This window comes from Aulonocara stuartgranti, assembly GCF_965226115.1.
Source record: "Aulonocara stuartgranti genome assembly, chromosome: 9".
Classification (NCBI taxonomy): Eukaryota; Metazoa; Chordata; class Actinopteri; order Cichliformes; family Cichlidae; genus Aulonocara; species Aulonocara stuartgranti.
In genome coordinates, this window is record NC_138960.1 from 26660201 (window position 1) to 26681878 (window position 21678).

General features: G+C 40.2%; 1 protein-coding gene across 6 annotated transcripts in view; it reads right to left on the reverse strand.

The window, feature by feature from the left end:
- Positions 1–1142: 1142 nt before the first annotated feature.
- The window catches only part of trpa1b (transient receptor potential cation channel, subfamily A, member 1b), a 129989-nt gene continuing 109453 nt past the window's right edge, over positions 1143–21678 (reverse strand). For all 6 annotated transcript variants that reach the window (XM_082546630.1, XM_082546627.1, XM_082546628.1 and 3 more), the window contains 28 exons: positions 20526–20655; positions 20141–20266; positions 19558–19720; positions 19213–19388; positions 18599–18706; positions 18333–18441; positions 17728–17873; positions 16865–17001; positions 15389–15437; positions 11602–11701; positions 11402–11502; positions 10075–10250; positions 7778–7942; positions 7516–7630; positions 7144–7310; positions 6636–6726; positions 6409–6468; positions 6234–6326; positions 4927–4997; positions 4644–4800; positions 4403–4492; positions 4000–4169; positions 3790–3919; positions 3150–3332; positions 2899–2967; positions 2574–2675; positions 2342–2460; positions 1143–2008 (listed from right to left, as the gene is read on the reverse strand). In XM_082546630.1, coding sequence (XP_082402756.1) covers positions 1795–2008; positions 2342–2460; positions 2574–2675; positions 2899–2967; positions 3150–3332; positions 3790–3919; positions 4000–4169; positions 4403–4492; positions 4644–4800; positions 4927–4997; positions 6234–6326; positions 6409–6468; positions 6636–6726; positions 7144–7310; positions 7516–7630; positions 7778–7942; positions 10075–10250; positions 11402–11502; positions 11602–11701; positions 15389–15437; positions 16865–17001; positions 17728–17873; positions 18333–18441; positions 18599–18706; positions 19213–19388; positions 19558–19720; positions 20141–20236 — 3357 coding nt within the window. In that variant the 5' untranslated portion in view covers positions 20237–20266; positions 20526–20655 and the 3' untranslated portion in view covers positions 1143–1794. The remainder of the gene's footprint in view (positions 2009–2341; positions 2461–2573; positions 2676–2898; positions 2968–3149; positions 3333–3789; positions 3920–3999; positions 4170–4402; positions 4493–4643; positions 4801–4926; positions 4998–6233; positions 6327–6408; positions 6469–6635; positions 6727–7143; positions 7311–7515; positions 7631–7777; positions 7943–10074; positions 10251–11401; positions 11503–11601; positions 11702–15388; positions 15438–16864; positions 17002–17727; positions 17874–18332; positions 18442–18598; positions 18707–19212; positions 19389–19557; positions 19721–20140; positions 20267–20525; positions 20656–21678) is intronic.

Sequence of the window (21678 nt, forward strand, 5' to 3'; positions counted from 1 at the left end):
GCCACCCAGGGGCCATGAGAGAAAATAAGGAAATTACTGTATGGCACTGGGCCCAATGCCGCCTTGTACCCCGACAGTTAAGCTTTATTCCAGCATGCTGGCTTCAAGTCACACCTTTCTGAACAACTAAAAACCTCAGTTGTAATATGATTGATTGTTACCAGTTCCAACAATTTTCCTCTGTCATAGAAGAAGAATAATGCAAGAATGTTTCCTTAATCCAAGGACACATTCCTCTGCTTCCTGTAATCCTGCTTTTCCAAGCAATTTTCACAAAAGCAGAGCTCAGCTGCTGCTTTGAGGGATCCCTCTGCTCAGCACACCCTTGGATATGTCACGACTCTGAAATATTAGGTTCTACTTGTGCTGGTATGACAGTCAGAGCTTCAGGCATGCTGCCAACTCGTCCTCCATCACTGCATCCGTCAGCAAGGTGAGTGACACTCTTGAAGGTGCGAGTTATAGGATCCTGCTGACTGATTTAATTTTCTTTTTACAGTGTTTCTCTCTTTTTTTTTTAAAAAAAACAAAAAAAAAAACTAACAGTGAAAGATATTGGCTGTATGACGCATATTTCACATTGCTGCTTCATTCACTGTCACCGAGAAACAGGTTGAGATAAAACTTTGCTCGTTTGTCATTTTGTGCATGTTGTGCTTCAATAAAAAGAAAGAAAGCGAGAAGAAGAAGAACATATTGTCCAAAAAATAAGTGGCTACATGGTTATTGTATTTGCCTTGGGAATAATCAGATTCAGGGCCAGCGATAATAAATAACACTGAAAACTTGACTTGAAGGGAGAGCAAGCATCTGTCCGTCAGCAAAGACTTTCAGGGGTCTTAACCTCTATCACAGCCCTAAGCTGGGAAAACCAGAGAGACAGGTGCGGGCTCATGATGTCACAGGCCTGACTCAGTTTCCCTCCCAGCCACTTATGATTCCCATGATTGCCTTTGAAGAAGCCTGCAGCACATTAAGCTGCTGAGTGAAAAGCGCACAAATCAGAGACTATAACCATCAACTTCTATAACCTTTTTAATTTATGTATTTATTATTGTTTTATGCTATTTGGCAAGTTGTGCCCAACAGTGTGCTGGAATTTTATGACAAAATATACGATGTAGGCTTCTGTTGATGTCATGATGTTTATTTGTGTACCATTTTACAAGAGCAGATGTGACAAAGTGCATCATAATAATGACAGAAACAAGCCAAAGAAGATGGCGCAACAGCACACATTTCAGATGGACGATACATAGATGCAAGCACACTGTTATTGTAGCTACAAATTCTATGTTTATTATGTCAATCTAATGAAAAATTAGACTTAAATTAGGTTTGATGAACCTTCTTATCTATAGAGTAAAAGAACAGGAGTTGGACTTCAAGCCACTTTACAAAAAGTGTGTAATAGAAATATGCCAGTACTGCTTGCACACTATAAAAATCATTTATCAGTAGCTCACTGGTATAACTTAAAAGTAGCCTACAGGACAAGAAATGTTATTTTTTTACCCAACAATGAAGGATTTTGCAATAATACCATTAATATTATCGTTTTAAGTATTTAACGTCTCAAGAACCACATACAAGTTAGGACAAGTCTGTTAATAACAATATAATTAACTGTTACTACTGTTACAACATGGAAATAGTGAACGCTGCTGTTAAATTGGAATATAAGTGATTACATTTATACCTATTTAATATCTTTTTATGCCATATAGATCTAGTCTTTTGAGACAATTCACTTTGCAGTGAGTTTAGTTGTCACTTTGTGTTGTTTCATCGTCTTCATTTTCGCCTGGCCTCGATGGCCTTCATCAGTGGGACCCACCGAGATGTAGTCTCTCTGCTTGGTTTAGCCTGACCTAAAGCGGGCCACGTGCTCCCTCTGACGTTCACGGGGCCGTCATATTCGTCAGCCTCAGAGGCGATCTCCATTTTCTGGATGATGAGCTTTACGAGGCAGTGCTGCTTCTCTAGCAGGCATGACATCTCTTTCATTCTGCAGGGAAAAAGAAAAACAAAGACAAAACAATCAATTCATGTCACTTAGTGACAGACTTCATTCACTCTTGCCTAGATTTATAATGAGACTGCTGGAAGGTCAGACTCCTGGGTGACTTGATGCGCTTACTATAGAAACAGAGATACAGAGTGGGATCTGTAGGGGTCGCTCATGCATCAAAAACTACTTTTTCTTAATTCCCACTTTAGCTTTCAGCATGCACAGTCTAGATCATTGTACCTGTAATACTCATCCATTACCTCAATAATAAGCTTGCACACTTTTATGATTTTAGAAACATGAAAACTGACTTTCATGTGCATGCATTACCTGGTCTTCTGCTTTTTGAGCTCATTCTCGATCAAAGTGCATGCCTTTGATTTGGCTTGCAGATGATTCCAGACTTCATTGGTTTCCTCTTCACCATAGAAAAATTTCTTCAGAAAGTGCTGCAATCAAAAATGTGAAGGTTTAATAAAGGAGAAAACTTTCGCTGCTATAAGTTATAGACATAAATCATCATGTTGCACATCATCTGTTTCTTCTTTTTTTTTTAGCTTACCCTGGAACACCTGTGATTGGGATAGATGGTAATGGAGTTTTTGTCAACTCGTTTCATAAACCAATAAGGGAGCTTATCTTCCAGAGCGGTGTGCAGATCAATCTGGGGTCAGAAGGGCTGGTATTTAGTCAAGGGTTCGATTTTGGGCGAGGAATATATCATTGATATCATATATATCATCTTGTTATGTGTCAGTGTTCCATGCATGTTGTTAAAATGGCTCAAGAGCAAAACACCACAACATCAAAAAAAGAACAAGGCAAATTTAAAAAAAAATCCAAAGTAATTTTTATGCTAAAAAAAATTAACCCGGTTTAATACAAACCTGCATGGCTATCCGTTTCAGCGCAGCATTTCTTTGAACTTCAGCAATGTCTCCAACTGCTAAACCAATCTACAACACAATCAAAGAATCTTTGGTTAGGACCTTTAAAAATACAAAGCTTATGACAAGAGCATGATTAGATAAAATTGCTGTCAAAGCACTAGAACAGAAATTATTATAGTAACATACAAGCCAAATGTATAGCCACATAAACTACTTTAAGATGCAGCTGGGGATCAGGGTGTGCTTACCATCAGGTTCACGAGCAGGATTGGCATGAACAGAACAAAGACCACAAAAATGAAGTATGTCAGGATACCAAAAGGTAGTCGATGATTCAGATACTCATCCAGGAAGTTGTTCTGGTAGTTCAGTTCCCCGACCATCATCACAAAGGTTTGTACCACAGAGAGCGGCACGCTGTTAAACTCCCTCTAATGATACAAAAAGAACAGCAACGTGTGATTGCATGTTAGCAATAAACACTTTATTATAACAGACATCCAGATGGCCTAGGTTTTAATCATTTCTGTACCCAGCCTGGACACTAAAGAATTGTTCTATCCCCACAAGTGTTTTGTGCAGGCCTAAACTTTGAACAACAGTGAAGTTTTAAAGTTAGGTGACTTTAGCAGCCATGTCAATAAAATATGCAGTGGTGCATGAACACAGCGTTCTGGTGGCTTTCTAAGGTGTGTGTGATGGTACAAGAAAGGGTGAGGGGACTGTTCTTACAAAAATTGTGACCTGATGTTATTAAAAAGGTCTGCGTGTTACTGAAGGAATCCTCTGGAGATCATTGATATACATGCAAAATTTTGAAAATCTGATGATACCCTTTCATCCTGCAGGAATTGTATGGTTATATGCATCACTGCGTTCTTTTAATACCTGATTGAGCATCAGGGCATGGAAGGCCAAACTGAAAGCCAACATCAGGTAGAAGAACAGCAATACAATACGGACCAGTGTCTTCATAATCTCCCCGAACATCACAACATAGATGCCAACTCCCTCAAACCTGAGGAAACAGGAGAATAAACAGGTTGGTGACCTCAACTTTATGAGAAAGTGGAGGATTTAAGTCAGAGTGAATAGTACCTCTGGAGATAAAGGAGAAATCCAACCCAGGAATTTAAAACTGCTATGGCCCCCGCTTGCCAGTGTAAAGAACCCTCTGCATTGATCATGAGGGGGACGACGAACAGTATAGAGAAGATGGCTGAAATCCAGTCGCTCTGGTTGGAGTAATCCGTGAAGTATTTCCAGCGCTTTGAAGCAACGAGATGAATAAAATCAGGGTTTTTTTCAAATTTAACAGCTAAGCTTAAGCATGGAGGTGACATTCTGACTTTTTGCTATTCAGTAGGGGCTGTAAATCTAAATCTGGGGGCACGCATTCATCACACTTGATTGCCTGTGTGTCCACACAGACCCAGTGCTGCACAGATTTATGGGCACATGTTTTATGTGAGGTAATGACACTTCCATAAGAGGACAGTACCTGCTGTGATATCTGCACCACTTCCTTTCCTATCGAGTAGATATTCATAACCAATACCATCACCATGCAGAAGGACAAGGACACACGTTGCTGTGAAACAAATGTTGAGACGTACTTTGAATGGCACATTTGTAAAGATGTATTTTTCTAGTAATTTGAACGACAGATCATTTGTTTTCAATCACAATTTCCTCATAATGCTGTCAGAGTCATTATTACTCATCACAACAGCCATTAGTACCTCTGTGAAAGATACTGGAACCATGATGATATTGTGCTCGCCCGTGTCACTAGTGTTCACGGAGGGTCTCAGAGTCACTATAAGGTGAGTTAAGGGCAGCAAGCCCAACAGATAGAGAAACATGTTGAGCACATGAGCTATGCTCCCATAAGCAACCCTGTGGACAAAACAGAGGACACCATGGACCAACGGTCAAGGTAAACTGTTAACTGGAGCTGGACTAGGGTGAATAAATCTGTAAAAATAAATATGGGTCATGGGCCAAGTCCTCCTGAATACTCACCACTTCATTGCCAGATACTTTTTGCAGACGGGATGGTTGAGGAGCTCGATGCGGTTGTACTGCACCATCGCCTGCAGGAGGTGTAACAGAATAATGACCCACAGTCAGTACACACAGCACATTTTGCACAAGCAGTGGTACTCACTGCAGAACCAAAGGGGTTGCGCTGGAAATAGTCCAGCTCCACCGCTCTGTTGTTTGGGTTTAGGGCGGAGACAGTGAGAAACTTGACTCTTGACCCTGACTGTTCTTTATTGACAGCAAGTTATTGACGGCCTAACAAACGATGACATCAGCAGGAGTAAACTGGTGCTGTATTTTTTTAAAACATTTACAGAAAGATGTCGTAATTTTCCAAATAGTGCGAAGCTATCGAGAAAAGAAGGGGTGGCTGCTGTGCGGAGGACTGGAGGAAAGATTGCACAATGTATCTTGGCCTCAGTGATTTGCCACAAGCTGTTATTAGGTCTCGGTAGACTTGGCCACTCACCAAATTTGTGAACATTTGCATGCAGATTAAACCCCGCTTGAACTACCCTCTGCTGGCAATTTAGGTAGCACAACGAGCTGAAATTGATGCAGATGTAACACTGTAATAATATGTCCAACCTTTATGGAGGTGGCAATTTTCTGTTTCCTGATGAAAATGTTTTGCAGAGGTGAACTGTTTTTTGGCCATTTTAGAGGCTACAGCTAGTGTTTCTCTTGACCTGTTCTCTTGTAACATACTCAAAAGCTTTTAGTTCACAATATTTATATCGATAAGGGTGGGCTGAATGTCTGTAATGGTGAAACCATGTTAACAACACATGGAGGTTGTAGCAAGAACAGAGGAGAAGCCTATTATTTGTTTGCCAACAACCAATCAGACAAGTTTGATTCCTGATGAGTGCTAAGGGCAGAGTGCTGGTGGTGGCATCACAGCAGGGATGCTTGAATGTTCTTTTGTGATTTTTCAAGGCAGGAAGAGAGTGGGGGAAAAAGGCACAATGAACGTCGTTATAAAAGTGTCATCGTCACTAAACTATGTAGAGAAATTAAAAACATTTCTGAATAGGCCACACACTGCGACTATGTAGTTGTCACTGTCACTTTCCAATGATTAATAGAGGAAGTGTCATCACTGCCCCTGAGGAGGGACAGGCCAATCCTGATCCCATAAGTTATCAAGGCAAGCGGTGAAGTCTACAGAGCCTCATTAGATGCTGATGCATGACAGAAATAGAGCTTGAGTGCTTGTGAATCATGTGGAAGTACAACATTTGGATTCTGAAGCTGTTAAAAGAGTAACAAAAAGGTTTGCTTACGTTGAGAGCGGCCAGTGGCTGAACCTTATACCCATTGTAAATCTGCCCTTTCACTTCAATCGGAGCTTGGAGCCATTTGAAGTCATATTCAATCTAGGCCACAAAAAGAGTTGTTTAATCTTTTTCCCGATCAGTGTTTCAAACAATATGTTTAATGCGTGTTTTGTGTGATTACGTGGTAATCGGGGCTGTTGTGGTCATCATCAGATTCCCTCATGCTGCGGTCCAAAAGATGCTGTTGACAGAAGCGGCACAGTGACGAGGAATTAAATCTTTAGTAAGTAACAACAGATCACACAACACAAAAATGCTGAAAGATGTGAGTTATGATGACCGTATACAGTGATTTATGACATGGATTTTATTTTATTTTATTATTTCTTTATTTTGCCAGCAGCAAACCTTGTAAGTTTCAGGCAGAAACTCAATCATGTCTAGTATGGGGCATCGCTGACTACTTTCGGGATTGAACAGACTTACAGCTTCAGCACACCTGCAAGAAAAAATAATAAGATCACAGACACGACTATAACCACTGGATTGTAGAGTCACTTTAATATTTCTCAGTGGCACATTGCAGGCAGCTGCAGATAGCAATTCACACTACTACCCACATTTTATTGTGTGGCATGGCATGACTCCTAATAGTGATTGATGATTGTGAGTTTGTCACTTGAGGATTAAATGCTCCCTTATAGCTTGAGAAATCTATCCTACCTCTTTCACTAATTAGATTGGGCTATCTGAAAAAATTCATTGTCACAAACCCACTAATCAGTAGCTGACATTTGGGAGATTCATAGTTTTTACAGATCCAAGAAAGAGTTAAATATTGCACGGATAAATGAAAAAATTATTTAAGCTTTTTGCTCTTTAATATGCTCTATTTGTTTTTTTATTGACAAAATACCTTTCACAGTCAATTACAGCATTGACCACGTCTATTCTCCCATTTTGCAAAGCCTCATGGAGGAATGAAGTGTGGTTCTTGTTTAAGATGATCTCCGCCCCCCTGGCCAGCAACAGCCTGACCGCAGCCACGTGTCCACCTCTCGCTGCGATGTGGAGTGCCGAGTTCTGTCAGTACAACAGAACACACCTTCTCAGATTCATTACAGTGTGGGGCGGATGACTTATTCGGAGTGAATGGCAATTATTTGTGTTTTAACGTTTAAACTGGAAAAATAACCCTAGTATAAAAATCGCCAGGACAAATTAATTAGTTCAAGAATAAATATCACAGATCACAGTGAAATTGTTTTGGAGTAACAGGAAGCAATACCCCATCCTCATCTGTTTTATCCAGCAGCTTGAGATTGGCTGCCAGTAGGATATCCATCGTTTGTGTGTATCCTTCAGAAGCAGCGTGGTGCAGACAAGTCCAGCCCTTGTAATCACTGTCAACAGGACATTTCTCTACAGGTTAGTATACTGTAAAAAACGATCACTCAAACCATCACGTTCCTTTAATGTTTTTGAGCAGTGTATTTTTTATGCTTGCACATGTACATGCTTCTGTGCACACAACGTGTGTTTGGCTTTACCTGTGGAAGAGAGCTCCTTTGCGCAGCAACAGTTGCACCACTTTTGTGTGTCCCTCTTTTGAGGCCAGATGGAGTGGAGTCAGGCCACGCTCATCGCCTTCATTTAGCAGACGAGAGTCAGTAATGGACTCTAATAATCGGTGACATGTATTGATGCGGCCATACCTTAAAAAAAAAAGTAAAATCACTGTATTGTTGGGAAATGGTAGAGCTCCATACCTGTAGACAATTTTATTGTAAGACACTCATGGCAACTGTTGCAGGTTTGAATCTGTGGCTGTAGGCTAGGTAGCAATAAAGGCTTAAAATGCTAGGAGCGGTAAGAAGAACAAAGTAGAAGTGACATATTTAGTTGGGAGATTATGTTTTGTTGTCTCTGAACCTTTTAAGCAGGTCAGCAGTATTGTCTGTACAGTAGAGAATGAGGCTTCTGTAAGAGTTAAGGTATGATATCATAGCATGGCCTTCATCTGCCCTCTAGTTCTAATGAAATGGGTGTTCATGATAGAAAAATCTATAATAATAATGTTGAAAATCCACCCATTAAACACTGTGAGTAACATTTTGTTCACATGTGGCTCACTAATTAAATGCTGTTCCTGTGACAGCTCCTTTGGGTCACTACATAATATTTAAGGTATGTTACTTGAATTAATCTTCTAAAAGCTTTTAGGGGCATGAATGTATTGAGGTTTTATACAGCTGAACAGTAAGGAATGGTGTTTTATTATCCGTCTGTCCATTTGATTGACTACAAATCAAATGGACATACACTGCCAACAAGAATTTCCATCCTTCCAAGTTTCTTAGTTTTTTGCTTATGTTTAGTTCCAGATCATAAGACAAATGTAAATATTAGAGAATGATAACCTGAATAAATACAAAATGCACTTTTTAAATGATAATTTCAATTATTAGGTGTGTGTGTGTGGGGGGGGGGGGGAGGGGGGGGGAGTTATCCAAACCAAACTGGCCCTGTGTGGAAAGAGTAATTGTCCTAACTACACACAGGACTGATTATTGCCAGAACTAGTGAATCAAATCATCACTTAAAGAGAGCCTGTCTGACAAAGTGATCTCAAAAAGCAACATATCATGCTACGATCCAAGGAAACTCAAGAACAGACAAGAAACAAAGTCACTGACTTCTTCAGTTTGGAAAGGAATACAAAGCCAATCAAATGGAGAAAACCTGGAACACTGGGTGATCTTCCCAGGAGTGCCTAGCCTAATAGAATTACTCCAAGGGTGCACTGATTACTCATCCAGGAGGTCAGATAAGAATCCAAAACAACAACTAAAGAACTGAAGATCTCACTTGCCTAAGTTAGGGTCAGAGTTCATGATTCAACAATAAGATTGGGCAAAAGGTTTCAAAGGTGAAAACCACTGCTAACCAAAAATAACACAAACGCTCGTCTCACATTTGCCAAAAAACATCTTGGTGATCCCCCAGACTATTTGAGGACTGACGAGACAGAAGATGAACTTCTTGGAAAGTTTTTGTCCCATATGTAAAATGAATACTGCACTTGATAAAAAGAACATCATACCCACAGTTAAACGAGGCGCTGGTAGTGTCCAATGCGACTGAATTAAAAAAGGTCTGTAAAAAAGAGTGATCCAAAATTCCTCCACAGTGATGTGAAAGACAGTTCTTGCAGTTCTTGCACATCCAGTTATTAGTCAAAGGAGCTTGCAAAGAAAAGTCCAGATGCTTTTCTTAGCAAGCTCCTTTGACTACGATGACCTGGATGACTGAGAACCTTCACAGACATCCAGTTATTAGGTTTAGAGGAAAATTACTTTTTCACAGCACAGGTTTGGATACCTTTTTTCTTTCCCTTAATAAAAAAATCATTATTTAAAAACTGCATTTTGTATTTACTCAAATGATCTTTGTCTAGTATTAAAATTTGCTTGATGACCTGAAACATGTAAGCGTGACAAATATGCGAAACACTAAGAAAGCAGGAAAGAGGCCAATACTTGTTTATACATGCATGGACAGATGGATGGATAGCTACCTTTGAAATTCTGTGTGGATGTAACAGCTGCATATAGTGTTTTACAATAACACTGGAGTTACACTGGCACACAGCACTAGGTGATATTACAGCTAAAAATTGTACTTGAAATTAACAAACAGAAATGATTTATATGCTACACATCATCCATCATACAGTGGTCAATATCATCTGATTAATTTCAACAGCCATGACTTTGCATTTGTTTGAACAAATCCATTTCCAAAGTTTGTGTAACTGAGTGAAAATCTATGCTATGTTAAGTCTTACTGAGCAGCGAAGTGCAGGGCAGACTTCTTGTCCTTGGACTTGCATGCGAGTCCAAGTTGCCCCGAGAGGCCCAGCATGTTCTTCACTGAGTCGTGGATTCCCAGTCTGCAGGCGTAGTGGAGTGGGGTGCAGCCATCGTTATCCTCACAGCTTAAAAGTGCCTTCACACTGTTGAGCTAAAATCCAATGCATTATGAACACATCTATTTCATTCTTACTGTACAATCACAGGCGACCACTTAGGTACACCTGTTCAACTGCTTATTATTCGACATATCTAATCAGCCAACCACATAGCAACAACTCAGCACATTCAGTCATGTAGACATGACCAAGGTAACCTGCTGAAGTTCAAACTAAGCATCAGAAATGGGGAAGAAATGTGATTTAAGTGATTTTGAATGAGTTTTTTGGTGCCAGGCGGGCTGGTTTGAGTGTTTCAGAGACAGATGAACTACTGGGATTTTCCCCGCACAAGCATCTCTAGGTTTTACAGAGAAGAGAGAAAATATCTGGTGAATGACAGTTCTCTGAGAGAAAATGCCATGTTGATGGCAGAGGTCAGAGGAGAATAGCTAGACTTCTTTGAGATGATAGGAAGGTGACAATAACTCAAATAATCATTTGTTACAAGTGAGGTATGTTTGTGTTGAGCCTTCAAGCAGGTGAGCTACAGCAGCAGAGGACCACATCGGGTCCCACTCCTGTCAGCTAAGCACAGGAAACTGAGGATATAATTTACACAGGCTCAACAAAAATTGGACAAGAGAAGAGTGAAAAAACATCTAATGAATATCAATTTCTTCCGCAGTATTTTGATGGTAGAGTCGAGAATTTGTGAGAGGAAGGGAGCAGATCTGCGGAAACTGTGTAATGCTGTCATGTCAATATGGACCTAGATCTCTGATGAATGTTTCCAGCACCTTGTTGAATCTAGAAACTGTACCTAACAAAGTGGCCAACACGTGCATACTAAGCAATGCAAAAAATTGAAATGCTATATTTTATGCACATGACAAAATTGACAGTTATCCATACTCGAACAGAAACTACAAAATTATTGTGATCTGCTATTCTCACACTGTCTGTCTTTATGTCTTTAACAGTGATGTAGCTTCAGGAAAAAGCTCACAGTGTTTAAAGGACTATATGGCTTTGGCGAGAGTGTAATGAACTTCGATCAGCTGGCTTTGAAAGCACGCAACTTTTGAAGGCTCCAGGCAAGCTGATCAAGGACAGTGCAGTAATTAGATTCCAGCCACTTAATGACATTTTTGTTTAAGCAGCATTCAGTGCATTTAATAAGCTACCGACTGATTGGCAGTACCTGCAGTACTTCTTCCGGGAGGTTTTTCAGGCCCTTTGGCTGCAGAATGGCCAGGTGGAGAAAGTTACAGCCACATTTGTCTCTCACGTTAACGTTGGCTCCTAAAAAAATCATTAACATTTGCATAAGTGTTTACAACCTTTATTATTAGGCAAATTATATGAGCACTACTGGTGGAGAAGTCATTTACTTTAGCTCACCTTTTGACAGCAGCAGAGCCACAGTTTTCCATGCTCCACAGCTCGTAGCCAGCAGCAAAGGAGAGTTTCCCTTGCAGTCGGTGCTGTTAATGTCTGCACCCTGAAGATAGAATGCATTACAGCTTTAAAGTTACCTCTTTAATTTTAGCACACAAATGAAAAGCATTGTGTGCACATTAGCAATGAATACACCCCCACAGTATTCTCAGTTTTAAGAGGATCAGCGAACACATTTAAAAGTCCTTTTAAACAAATTTCATTAACTTAGCTTCACCAAATCAGACCAACAGGTGATATTTTGTAATGATAGCAGAAGAAGTAAACAGTGGGGAAACAATTTGATCCCATGCTGAATTTTAAATGAAGTAAATTACAAAGAAATGATGGTAGTCTCATTTTAATTGAGAGAGGCAAACTATCAACCAAAACTCAAGAACAAACAAGTAACATAAAAGATATAAATTGATTTGAATCTAACTGAGTGCAATACGATTGGCTGTGTGCCACCCATCTGGCACAAAAACAACAATAAATCAATCCAGCAATCCAACAATTACGGATACTCCTGAATGCGTTATGTATATAGAGCACAACTCTCCACAGAATTACTTTCTTCCATTTCAGCTTCTCCACCAACATAGACAAGACCAAACAGCTGCCAAAGGATATCAGGGACAAGATTGTAGACCTGCACAAGGCTGAATGGGCCACAAAACCATCAGTGCTATTATTCAGAAAAGGGAGAAATATAAAATAACCATCAGTCACCCTTGGTCTGTAACTGCATGCAAGATCTTGCCTCGTGGGGTGAGGATGATCACTAGAAAGGTGCTGGATCAGGGACTGGTTAATGATCTAAAGGGAGCTGGGACCACAGTCACCAAAAACATCAACGGTAACACACTACCTGCAAGGTCCCCCTGCTCGAGAAGCTACATGAATGGCCTCGTTTTAAGTTTTCTAGTGATTGAAAGTGGTGTTGTCAGATGAAAACAAATTCGAGCTCTATGCCATCAACTATAAACACCATGTTTGGAGGAGGAGAAATGCTGAGTATGACTCAAAGAACATCACAGTCAAGCACGGAGGTGGAAGCATTATGCTTTGGTTTTTCTGCTAAGGGTACAGGACAATTTAACTGCATTGACGGACAAATGGACCGGGCCATGAACCTCCGTCCCTCAGCCAGAACATCAAAGATGGATTGATGATAGGTCATCAACCCATCAAACAAACGACCAAGCAACAAAGGAGTGGCTTAAGAAGAATAAGGCCATGGAGAGTTTCTATAAAGAGGAGTGGGCCAAAATGCCTCCTGAGATGTGTGCAAACCTGGCAGCCAGTCTTTCCATACTATGTCATGTTTTGTTTGGCGATCAATGCTGACATCCAAATCAGTTCATAACGTTTATGTAATGTGTGTTTTGGATTTCTGGCTGATACTAGTAGTATCATTCCAGAGTAGAATGAAACTACCATAAAAATTAGACATGGTTCATTTCTTTGGAAGTGAGCAAACTTACAAATTGAGCAGGGCTCTATAGTTAGGGTAAACACGAGAACCTGCTTTTGCACACCTCTATCTGAGATTTCCACAAATATACAGTGGGGCAAAAAAGTATTTAGTCAGCCACCGATTGTGCAAGTTCCCCCACCTAAAATGATGACAGAGGTCAGTAATTTGCACCAGAGGTACACTTCAACTGTGAGAGACAGAATGTGGAAAAAAAATCCATGAATCCACATGGTAGGATTTGTAAAGAATTTATTCGTAAATCAGGGTGGAAAATAAGTATTTGGTCAATAACAAAAATACAACTCAATACTTTGTAACATAACCTTTGTTGGCAATAACAGGGGTCAAACGTTTACTATAGGTCTTTACCAGGTTTGCACACACAGTAGCTGGTATTTTGGCCCATTCCTCCATGCAGATCTTCTCGAGAGCAGTGATGTTTTGGGGCTGTCGCCGAGCAACACAGACTTTCAACTCCCGCCACAGATTTTCTATGGGGTTGAGGTCTGGAGACTGGCTAGGCCACTCCAGGACTTTCAAATGCTTCTTACGGAGCCACTCCTTTGTTGCCCGGGCGGTGTGTTTTGGATCATTGTCATGTTGGAAGACCCAGCCTCGTTTCATCTTCAAAGTTCTCACTGATGGAAGGAGGTTTTAGCTCAAAATCTCACGATACATGGCCCCATTCATTCTGTCCTTAACACGGATCAGTCGTCCTGTCCCCTTGGCAGAAAAACAGCCCCATAGCATGATGTTTCCACCCCCATGCTTCACAGTAGGTATGGTGTTCTTGGGATGCAACTCAGTATTCTTCTTCCTCCAAACACGACGAGTTGAGTTTATACCAAAAAGTTCTACTTTGGTTTCATCTGACCACATGACATTCTCCCAATCCTCTGCTGTATCATCCATGTGCTCTCTGGCAAACTTCAGACGGGCCTGGACATGCACTGGCTTCAGCAGCGGAACACGTCTGGCACTGCGGGATTTGATTCCCTGCCGTTGTAGTGTGTTACTGATGGTGACCTTTGTTACTTTGGTCCCAGCTCTCTGCAGGTCATTCACCAGGTCCCCCCGTGTGGTTCTGGGATCTTTGCTCACCGTTCTCATGATCATTTTGACCCCACGGGATGAGATCTTGTGTGGAGCCCCAGATCGAGGGAGATTATCAGTGGTCTCCATTTTCTGATGATTGCTCCCACAGTTGATTTTTTCACACCAAGCTGCTTGCCTATTGTAGATTCACTCTTCCCAGTCTGGTGCAGGTCTACAATACTTTTCCTGGTGTCCTTCCAAAGCTGTTTGGTCTTGGCCATGGCGGAGTTTGGAGTCTGACTGTTTGAGGCTGTGGACAGGTGTCTTTTATACAGATGGTGAGTTCAAACAGGTGCCATTCATACAGGTAACGAGTGGGGGACAGAAAAGCTTCTTACAGAAGATGTTACAGGTCTGTGAGAGCCAGAGATTTTCCTTGTTTGAGGTGACCAAATACTTATTTTCCACCCTAATTTACGAATAAATTCTTTACAAATCCTACCATGTGAATTCATGGATTTTTTTTTCACATTCTGTCTCTCACAGTTGAAGTGTACCTCTGGTGCAAATTACTGACGTCTGTCATCATTTTAAGTGGGGGAACTTGCACAATCGGTGGCTGACTAAATACTTTTTTGCCCCACTGTATGCACATGTGCCATAGCGAGAAAAACGTTTTTAGACGGGGAACTAAAATAGCACCTAAACGAAATAAACATTTCATGAACCACACCCCGTGCAGACCACTGTTTTATAGTTTTATAGTTTTTGAGATAAACACACTAAGGTTCATCTACTGCTTGCCGCATCTAAAAGAGTAGACTTGAAATAAACTTGGACTACGCTTCCTACCTAGCAACACCATTCTATTAGAACCATCAAAGTGCAACAGATGGTGACAGGTGGTCCACAAGCAATGGGCAGCACCTGTAATATTTACTCAGGAGTGTATTTAAAATAGCAAATATTGTTTGATTGTAGCAATGGGAACAAACATAGTCGAGTGGAAGATTTTACTAATTGAAATCCAACCTGCAGTGAATAGAGATTCACAGTTTATTTGCCTTTTAGATTTCAGCATATGTGGGGGGGGACTGCTGTTTTTATAATGTTTGTGTCGGTGTGATGCACCGAAGGATAAAAAATCAATCAGAAAATATCTGATAATAAAACCGGACATGTCATGTGTGTAACAGCTGCGTGGCATTTGTGTGTATTCATGTGTGTCTTATTTACCAGAGAAATTAGGTACTCCGCCAGCTCCGTGTGATCAAATATTGTTGCCCTGGAAAAGTAAACACAGTTGTTGTAAACCAGCCGTTCAGCGCACTACTTTGTGAGTCAAGGTCTTACTCATGCTGTCAGATAAGCAGTGAGGATGATTTAGTTCTCATTCGGCAACATAATAGCCAGATTTCCCTTTATTGTCACACTTTTATCTTCAGGGTTGTACGGCTTCCCTTTGTTGACACACTTTAATGACTAAGTGTTTGTGTTCTCCATTAAGAAAGAGACTTATGTGGATGATTTCCCCCACAACTAAATGATGGACTGAAGTATACTTGATCATCCAGATACCAGACGACATATTTCTATTGTGCTTAAAAGGCCTTTTGTGGTATTATTTCACTCCACATCACAGCAATGGCGTCCAAATAAGAATGAAAACACAGAGGGAGGACCTTTGTCCTTTGTTCTGCTACTGTCAGTGCCAACACAAATAGCTTTTAGATCAAATCTATGTGGATGGGAAGCAAATCTTTATTATGTAATTATATCATTATCGCTTTCCTCAGGCTTGTCGTTGCCAAGCATAAGGAGTTTATATCTAATTATCTTGTTTGCAGATGTGTTTTACTGTTGATATGATGCAGATAAAGTGGTCTTTATATAGCATGAGCAAGCAAATGAGTAGCAATTGCAATATTGCATATCTACACAACTTCATTGGTATCGCAACAAAGATCATTTTAATTAAAACAATGTCCACCAATAAAATTATGAACTAGAATTAGGAAATAGTGGAAACTTGCCCTTTTGTGCTCTCGGTCACTGACTGTTCAGCACAAGGAACAGAATATATATGTGCTCTTGTCTATGGAGATTCATTTAAAATTGAATGCTGAGATACAGTTAATAAGATATTGTTTATTTTCCATTCTGGAGTCTCAGCAACTCTCTGCTCTCTCACGGGTCAGCATGGTCAGGATGCTTTGCATTTTGTCAACAATGAAATTTGCATTTCAAAAAGGCACCAATTTTGAATTCTACAGAAAAGCAATTTGCAAAGAAGTTGCTGTCACAGTCTTCTGGCCGAGCGCCTTTGGTTTCTACCCCTCACTGAGTGTGGTTATGATGCCTATGCCCATCTTTGACAGTTTGTGATGGCTACTATCAGCCTACAAAGTCTACATAACCACATGCAGCTGCATTATTAAGTTTTATCAACACACTCAAAAAATATTTATGCCCCAAATGCTGACTTTAAATAATCTGAATCGATTTAAATGTTCTATGTAATTTTGTTACATAAGTACAATGTAAAACATTAGACTTAAAGAATCTGGTCAAATGAAATTTACTTGATCAGTATTGATTTAGTTTATACTGAGTATATTCTCCTTAATGATTAATTATTTGATTAAATACACTGGGGGGATTGTTCCGTGCACTAATTTCCGCATCGGAAATGAATGACAAGGAGAGACCCACCTGTGTAGAGGGGTCTGACATGCACCATCAGTGAGATTGATGATATCTTCAACTCGCTCAACAGAAGACAGCATCAGTTTGATGACCTCAAGAGCACCCTGGGTGCAGGCCAAATGAAGCGGTGTAGACCTGTCGTTCTAGAGTCCGACAAACATGGATACATTACAAGTGATGAATGCGGAATATGATGCAAATTTACAAGTTCATCACACACAGTTATGTCTGCTGCATACAGAAACCCTGCGGAGATTTTTATAAACCTGCAGCGATGTAAACTGGCACAAACAGAATATGAATAAGTATACTCATGCGTGATTCACACAAAGAAATCCTGCAAGTTTCCTCTGTGTAACATTAGCAAAGTAAGTCCCAGACTTCTTGGCTGAACACTGGGGACTGTAACACAAGCCTTTAATGAGATAACCAGGACTGGCAGGAGGAGGCCAGTGATCACTCCACTCAGCTTCACAGTGTAAGTGGATGTAATTTGTATCAATTTGGCCAACCGAAGCTATTACTGTACTCGCTACTGCTGATGTAGCTCTGGCCACTAGCCCAGGGCAAGACATAACGATCACTCCCAGATGGGTGTGATAAGACTGACGGGTTCTAACAGTACAAAGAAGGCGACCCTCTGGTGACAACGTGTTTTACAAGTGTTGGAATCCAGGTTTGTTTAAAAAGCAATGCAAATCTGGCAGAGTAGGAGTGAAAACCAAAATGTGTGATCTGGCTATGGCATTCTGAGTAGTAGGTAAAAACAGTGGTGAAAATCAAATGAATGTATGCCCAGTCTTTTTGAGACGGTTTATGAAAAGGCCATGTAGTGATTTACATCTTGTTATCTTTTATAATAGAAGTACCTGTTGCTGGTCAACTTTGGCTCCAGTAGCAATGCAGAGGCGGATGGTCTCGATATTCCCACCACGTACAGCCAGATGCAGGGGGCTGCTCTTGGTCTTGTCTAAATAGTTCATGTGGCACACAGCCGAGTGGCCTAACTCCTCTCCTGTCAGGACAGAATTCAATAAATTGTTTTTATATCTTGAACGTGAAATGCAGTGAAAATGTCCATAATGGCAGTTTCTTATGACCAACTCCGTCTTTGACTTTTAGTGGCTTTCTTGTTTTGTTTTTAGCAGGCAGATGTAATGAGTAATGTGTATATTTAACATGGGCTGTGCAAAAAAAAAAAAAAAAAGACAGCACACAAATGTCCTAAATATTTTAAGGTCTTGCTAAACTTTGTCCAAAAGCACCAAAGTTACCAAACAGACCTCCCACTGTGGATAAACATACTATCATTTGTGATGTCTAGCCTACAGAAAATACCCCAAGTGCTTATCTGGAGGGGGGGGGGGGGGGGGGGTAATCTACCAGCTTAATATGCTGCTTGGCCTTGTAAAAAACATTTTCATTGCTGTCAGCACTTTGAGTTTTTGATGATAGCATTTTTCTTTCATCATACCAGCCTTGAGAATGACTTCCATGGCTTTCTTCGCACCTGCGAAGGCAGCAGCGTGCATGGCGAAATGGCCAAGCTTGTTCTGTTGGCAAAGCTTTGCTCCATGCTTTAACTTTGATGGATATATGAATGGATGAGAAGGCAAAACAAAGAGACATGGTCTTTTGTCAGAAGCAAAGCTGCAGCAAAAGGAAGCTACATGATGAGTTCACAGTTATCATTTGCAGTAAGGTGTAGGTACGCAGTACAATGTGGAGCCTCGTACATACCAACATGCTAAGAGCCTCACAGTTATTAAGGGAACAAGCCAGCATCAGTGGGGTGTTTCCAAGGTCTCCCTTTAGATTGCAGTCTGTACTGCTGTAGGACAACAGCACCTTCATGAAAGAGATATAAAAACAGTAACTAATTTTAAGTACAGCATAAGTAAAAACGGGCAATTGAATAATAGAAAATCCATCAAGCACATCAACGTAATAAAGATTAAATAAAGACACAAAAAGTACAGTACATAAGATGTAATGTGGGAAAATATTGTTTGTTATTTGACTAAATTACCAGCTAAATTTTTTAAAATTTGTTTATACTGTAATTAAAATTATCACACTACTTAAATTTACTTTAATTCCTGCAAAAAAACAACAATTTTTTTTTACTGTTTATTGTAGTTTACCTACCTTTAACTATTTGCATCTAAATATAATAACATACACAGAAATTACATTTAATCACATCACAGGGGATTTACACCCTTAGTTGAGTGCTGTATAATAAAGTGCTAGAATGCTCTGCGTTGACCTTGTTGACTACAGGAATTCAAGAGAAAAACACACTTCCTGTCCTTTAAATTATTACATCAACTGTGCCGTATCAGCCTTCTCACCCCCACCAGGTTGCTGTGTCCATGGCTGACAGCCAAGTGCAGGGGGGACAGGAGGGCAGTGTTGAGGATGTTGGGGTTAGCCCCCAGGTCCAAAAGAGCCTTGCAGCTCTCTGCCTTGTTCCTCTCCACTGCCCAGTGAAGGGGCACATTGCCCTGCTCATCACAGCTGTTCAGGACTAAGAGACGATACAAGAGCATATGCAGAAAGGTTCGTATGCGTATGTATCAGATATAATATGCAAAAATAATGTCCCTCTTCCATGCAGTAACTTTAGAAATGAAATTACGCCGAGTCACAAAACATGTTGTGTTGCGTCTTGTGATCGATGACTTAGGTGCACTTACCCTGTGCATCTGTGACAGTGGAGATGAATTGAATGAGGGTGATGTGTCCCCCTGCAGCAGCGTGATGAAGGGGACTGGCTCCACATTCATCTTTTTCACTGAGGACCTCTGGGCTCTTCTTCACTAGGTTCTCCAGGAGAGCTAGGTCACCCTTCTCAGCCAACTAGATGATATTATATAGAGTAATATAACACAAAGAATACAGAACAGTTGATTTTTCTGCTTTCCAGTTTGTTCAAAGTGTGTTTTACCAAAGAACACACTATGCTAGAAGGCATTTCAAACTATTCTTGTGTGCCTTCTGATATAATCACTGGAGTATGATATAACGGCCATTTGTTAGTTTTGTATAAAAACAGACTTTACAATCCAATTCGTTGAAAACTCATGTAATATTATTATTATGTAATACTAGAATTGTTTAGGCCTCCTTAACCTCCTCCTTAAGGATACACTGGGCTAGGATTAATCCGAGTTACATAAACCTTCTCATATTGTGAATACTTGTGGCAGAAATAAGTAAGTTTTTGAAAACGTTTTTTACAGACATGCATATTTTTTTCAGTAAGTTTTTTCCCCTCACCTCAAATATATTTCGATTTGCCAGGCCTGGATCGTCATCCTCAATCACATATGTATAACAACTGTTTTGCCGTGCCACATCCCTGCTGAAGTTCATCACTTAGCTGAGACTCTGTGGACATGAGCCCTAATAAAAACAAAGAAAGCAGTGACATGTGTGCATGTGAACCCCAGCGCTCACACCTGTGCAAGCTGATGCACATGACAGCAGCAGATTGAAAACACAGATAGAAATATGCCATAATTTCAATCAAGCCACAGATGAGCAAGCCTACTTAGCAAGCTAGAAGAACTTAGAGCGTAATGTGATAGATAGCGCAAATAAAACCTTAATGCACAGGCTTCTAATGTTTAGAGGGGACATGGGCACAGGACATTGTCTTTACCCAGAAGGGCATTCACATCCGTTGAGTCTTTGTGGCGGGGGTTGAAGCCCTGCACTTGAAGAAAGCAATTATGTCCTCCGCAGCTGCAGGTCAGCTTGTTTGAGCCAGTCCCAGGTGTCCTCGCGTGGTCCTGGGTGAGTGAGATTGAGATAGACCTTGTAATTTTATTGCCTTCAGTCCCATCGAAAGGCCAAACAGTAAATGGCATTTTTTTTCTGGTGAGCAAACTACTACTGAGAATCTTCACTGCAAATCTCCTTCACCTACGTTATTTGCCGTGCGCTGATGTTGTTCCTCGGGTCAGAGCAGCAGCTACGTTTTACTGTTTGATTTGCACATTTTGTTGGTGTTTTATACACACTGACTAATGCTCAGTCAGTAACAACCTGATCCAAAAGTTTAAGCACTAAAACATAAAGACACCACTTCAAATATCAGCAAGTCAAAAATGATCACTGAGTTAATTTTTATAGGTTATTTATAGGGTTTAATTTAATTTACAGCTTTTAGTTAGTATAGTTTGGTACACTAATAATGCCCTTAGTATGCTATTGATATATCATTAGAGCAATATAATAATAAATAAACACTTAAATCGCGTAGGCCTGTGATGGACTGGCCTCTTGTCCTTTGGCTGCTGGGATAGCTTCAAGCCGGACTAATGGGTGGATGAAAGGATGAGTGTCTAAGATGCTGTACTTAAGACACACTTAGCATATGTATGCATATTTAATCATATTTAATAATATGGTCTTCTATTCGTTACTTGCATTTGTTTTGTTTTTTTATTATTCAAATATTTTTTAAAAAGCATGCATTCCAAAGCGCAAGCATATTTACATCACGGTAAAGGTTTAGTTTAAATTCTTTACATACATAAAAGTACTGTAAGTGCAACTGTTTCTGGAAAACATGTCACACCACCTGTGATGATTTTTAACAACATGAGTATAATTTGTGTTTAACTAAAGCACTAAAGTAACATCGCATGCAGTTAATCAATGAAAGATGCTACTAACATACTAAACTAGTCTCTTTATGAAATTGAAGGCTAATGAAGACTTTTTATTCTGGGGGTTGTAAAGTAATGCTCGAAACATCCAACACTTGGATTTGCATTTATTGGCAGATTTGCAGTTTGTATTATGAGTCA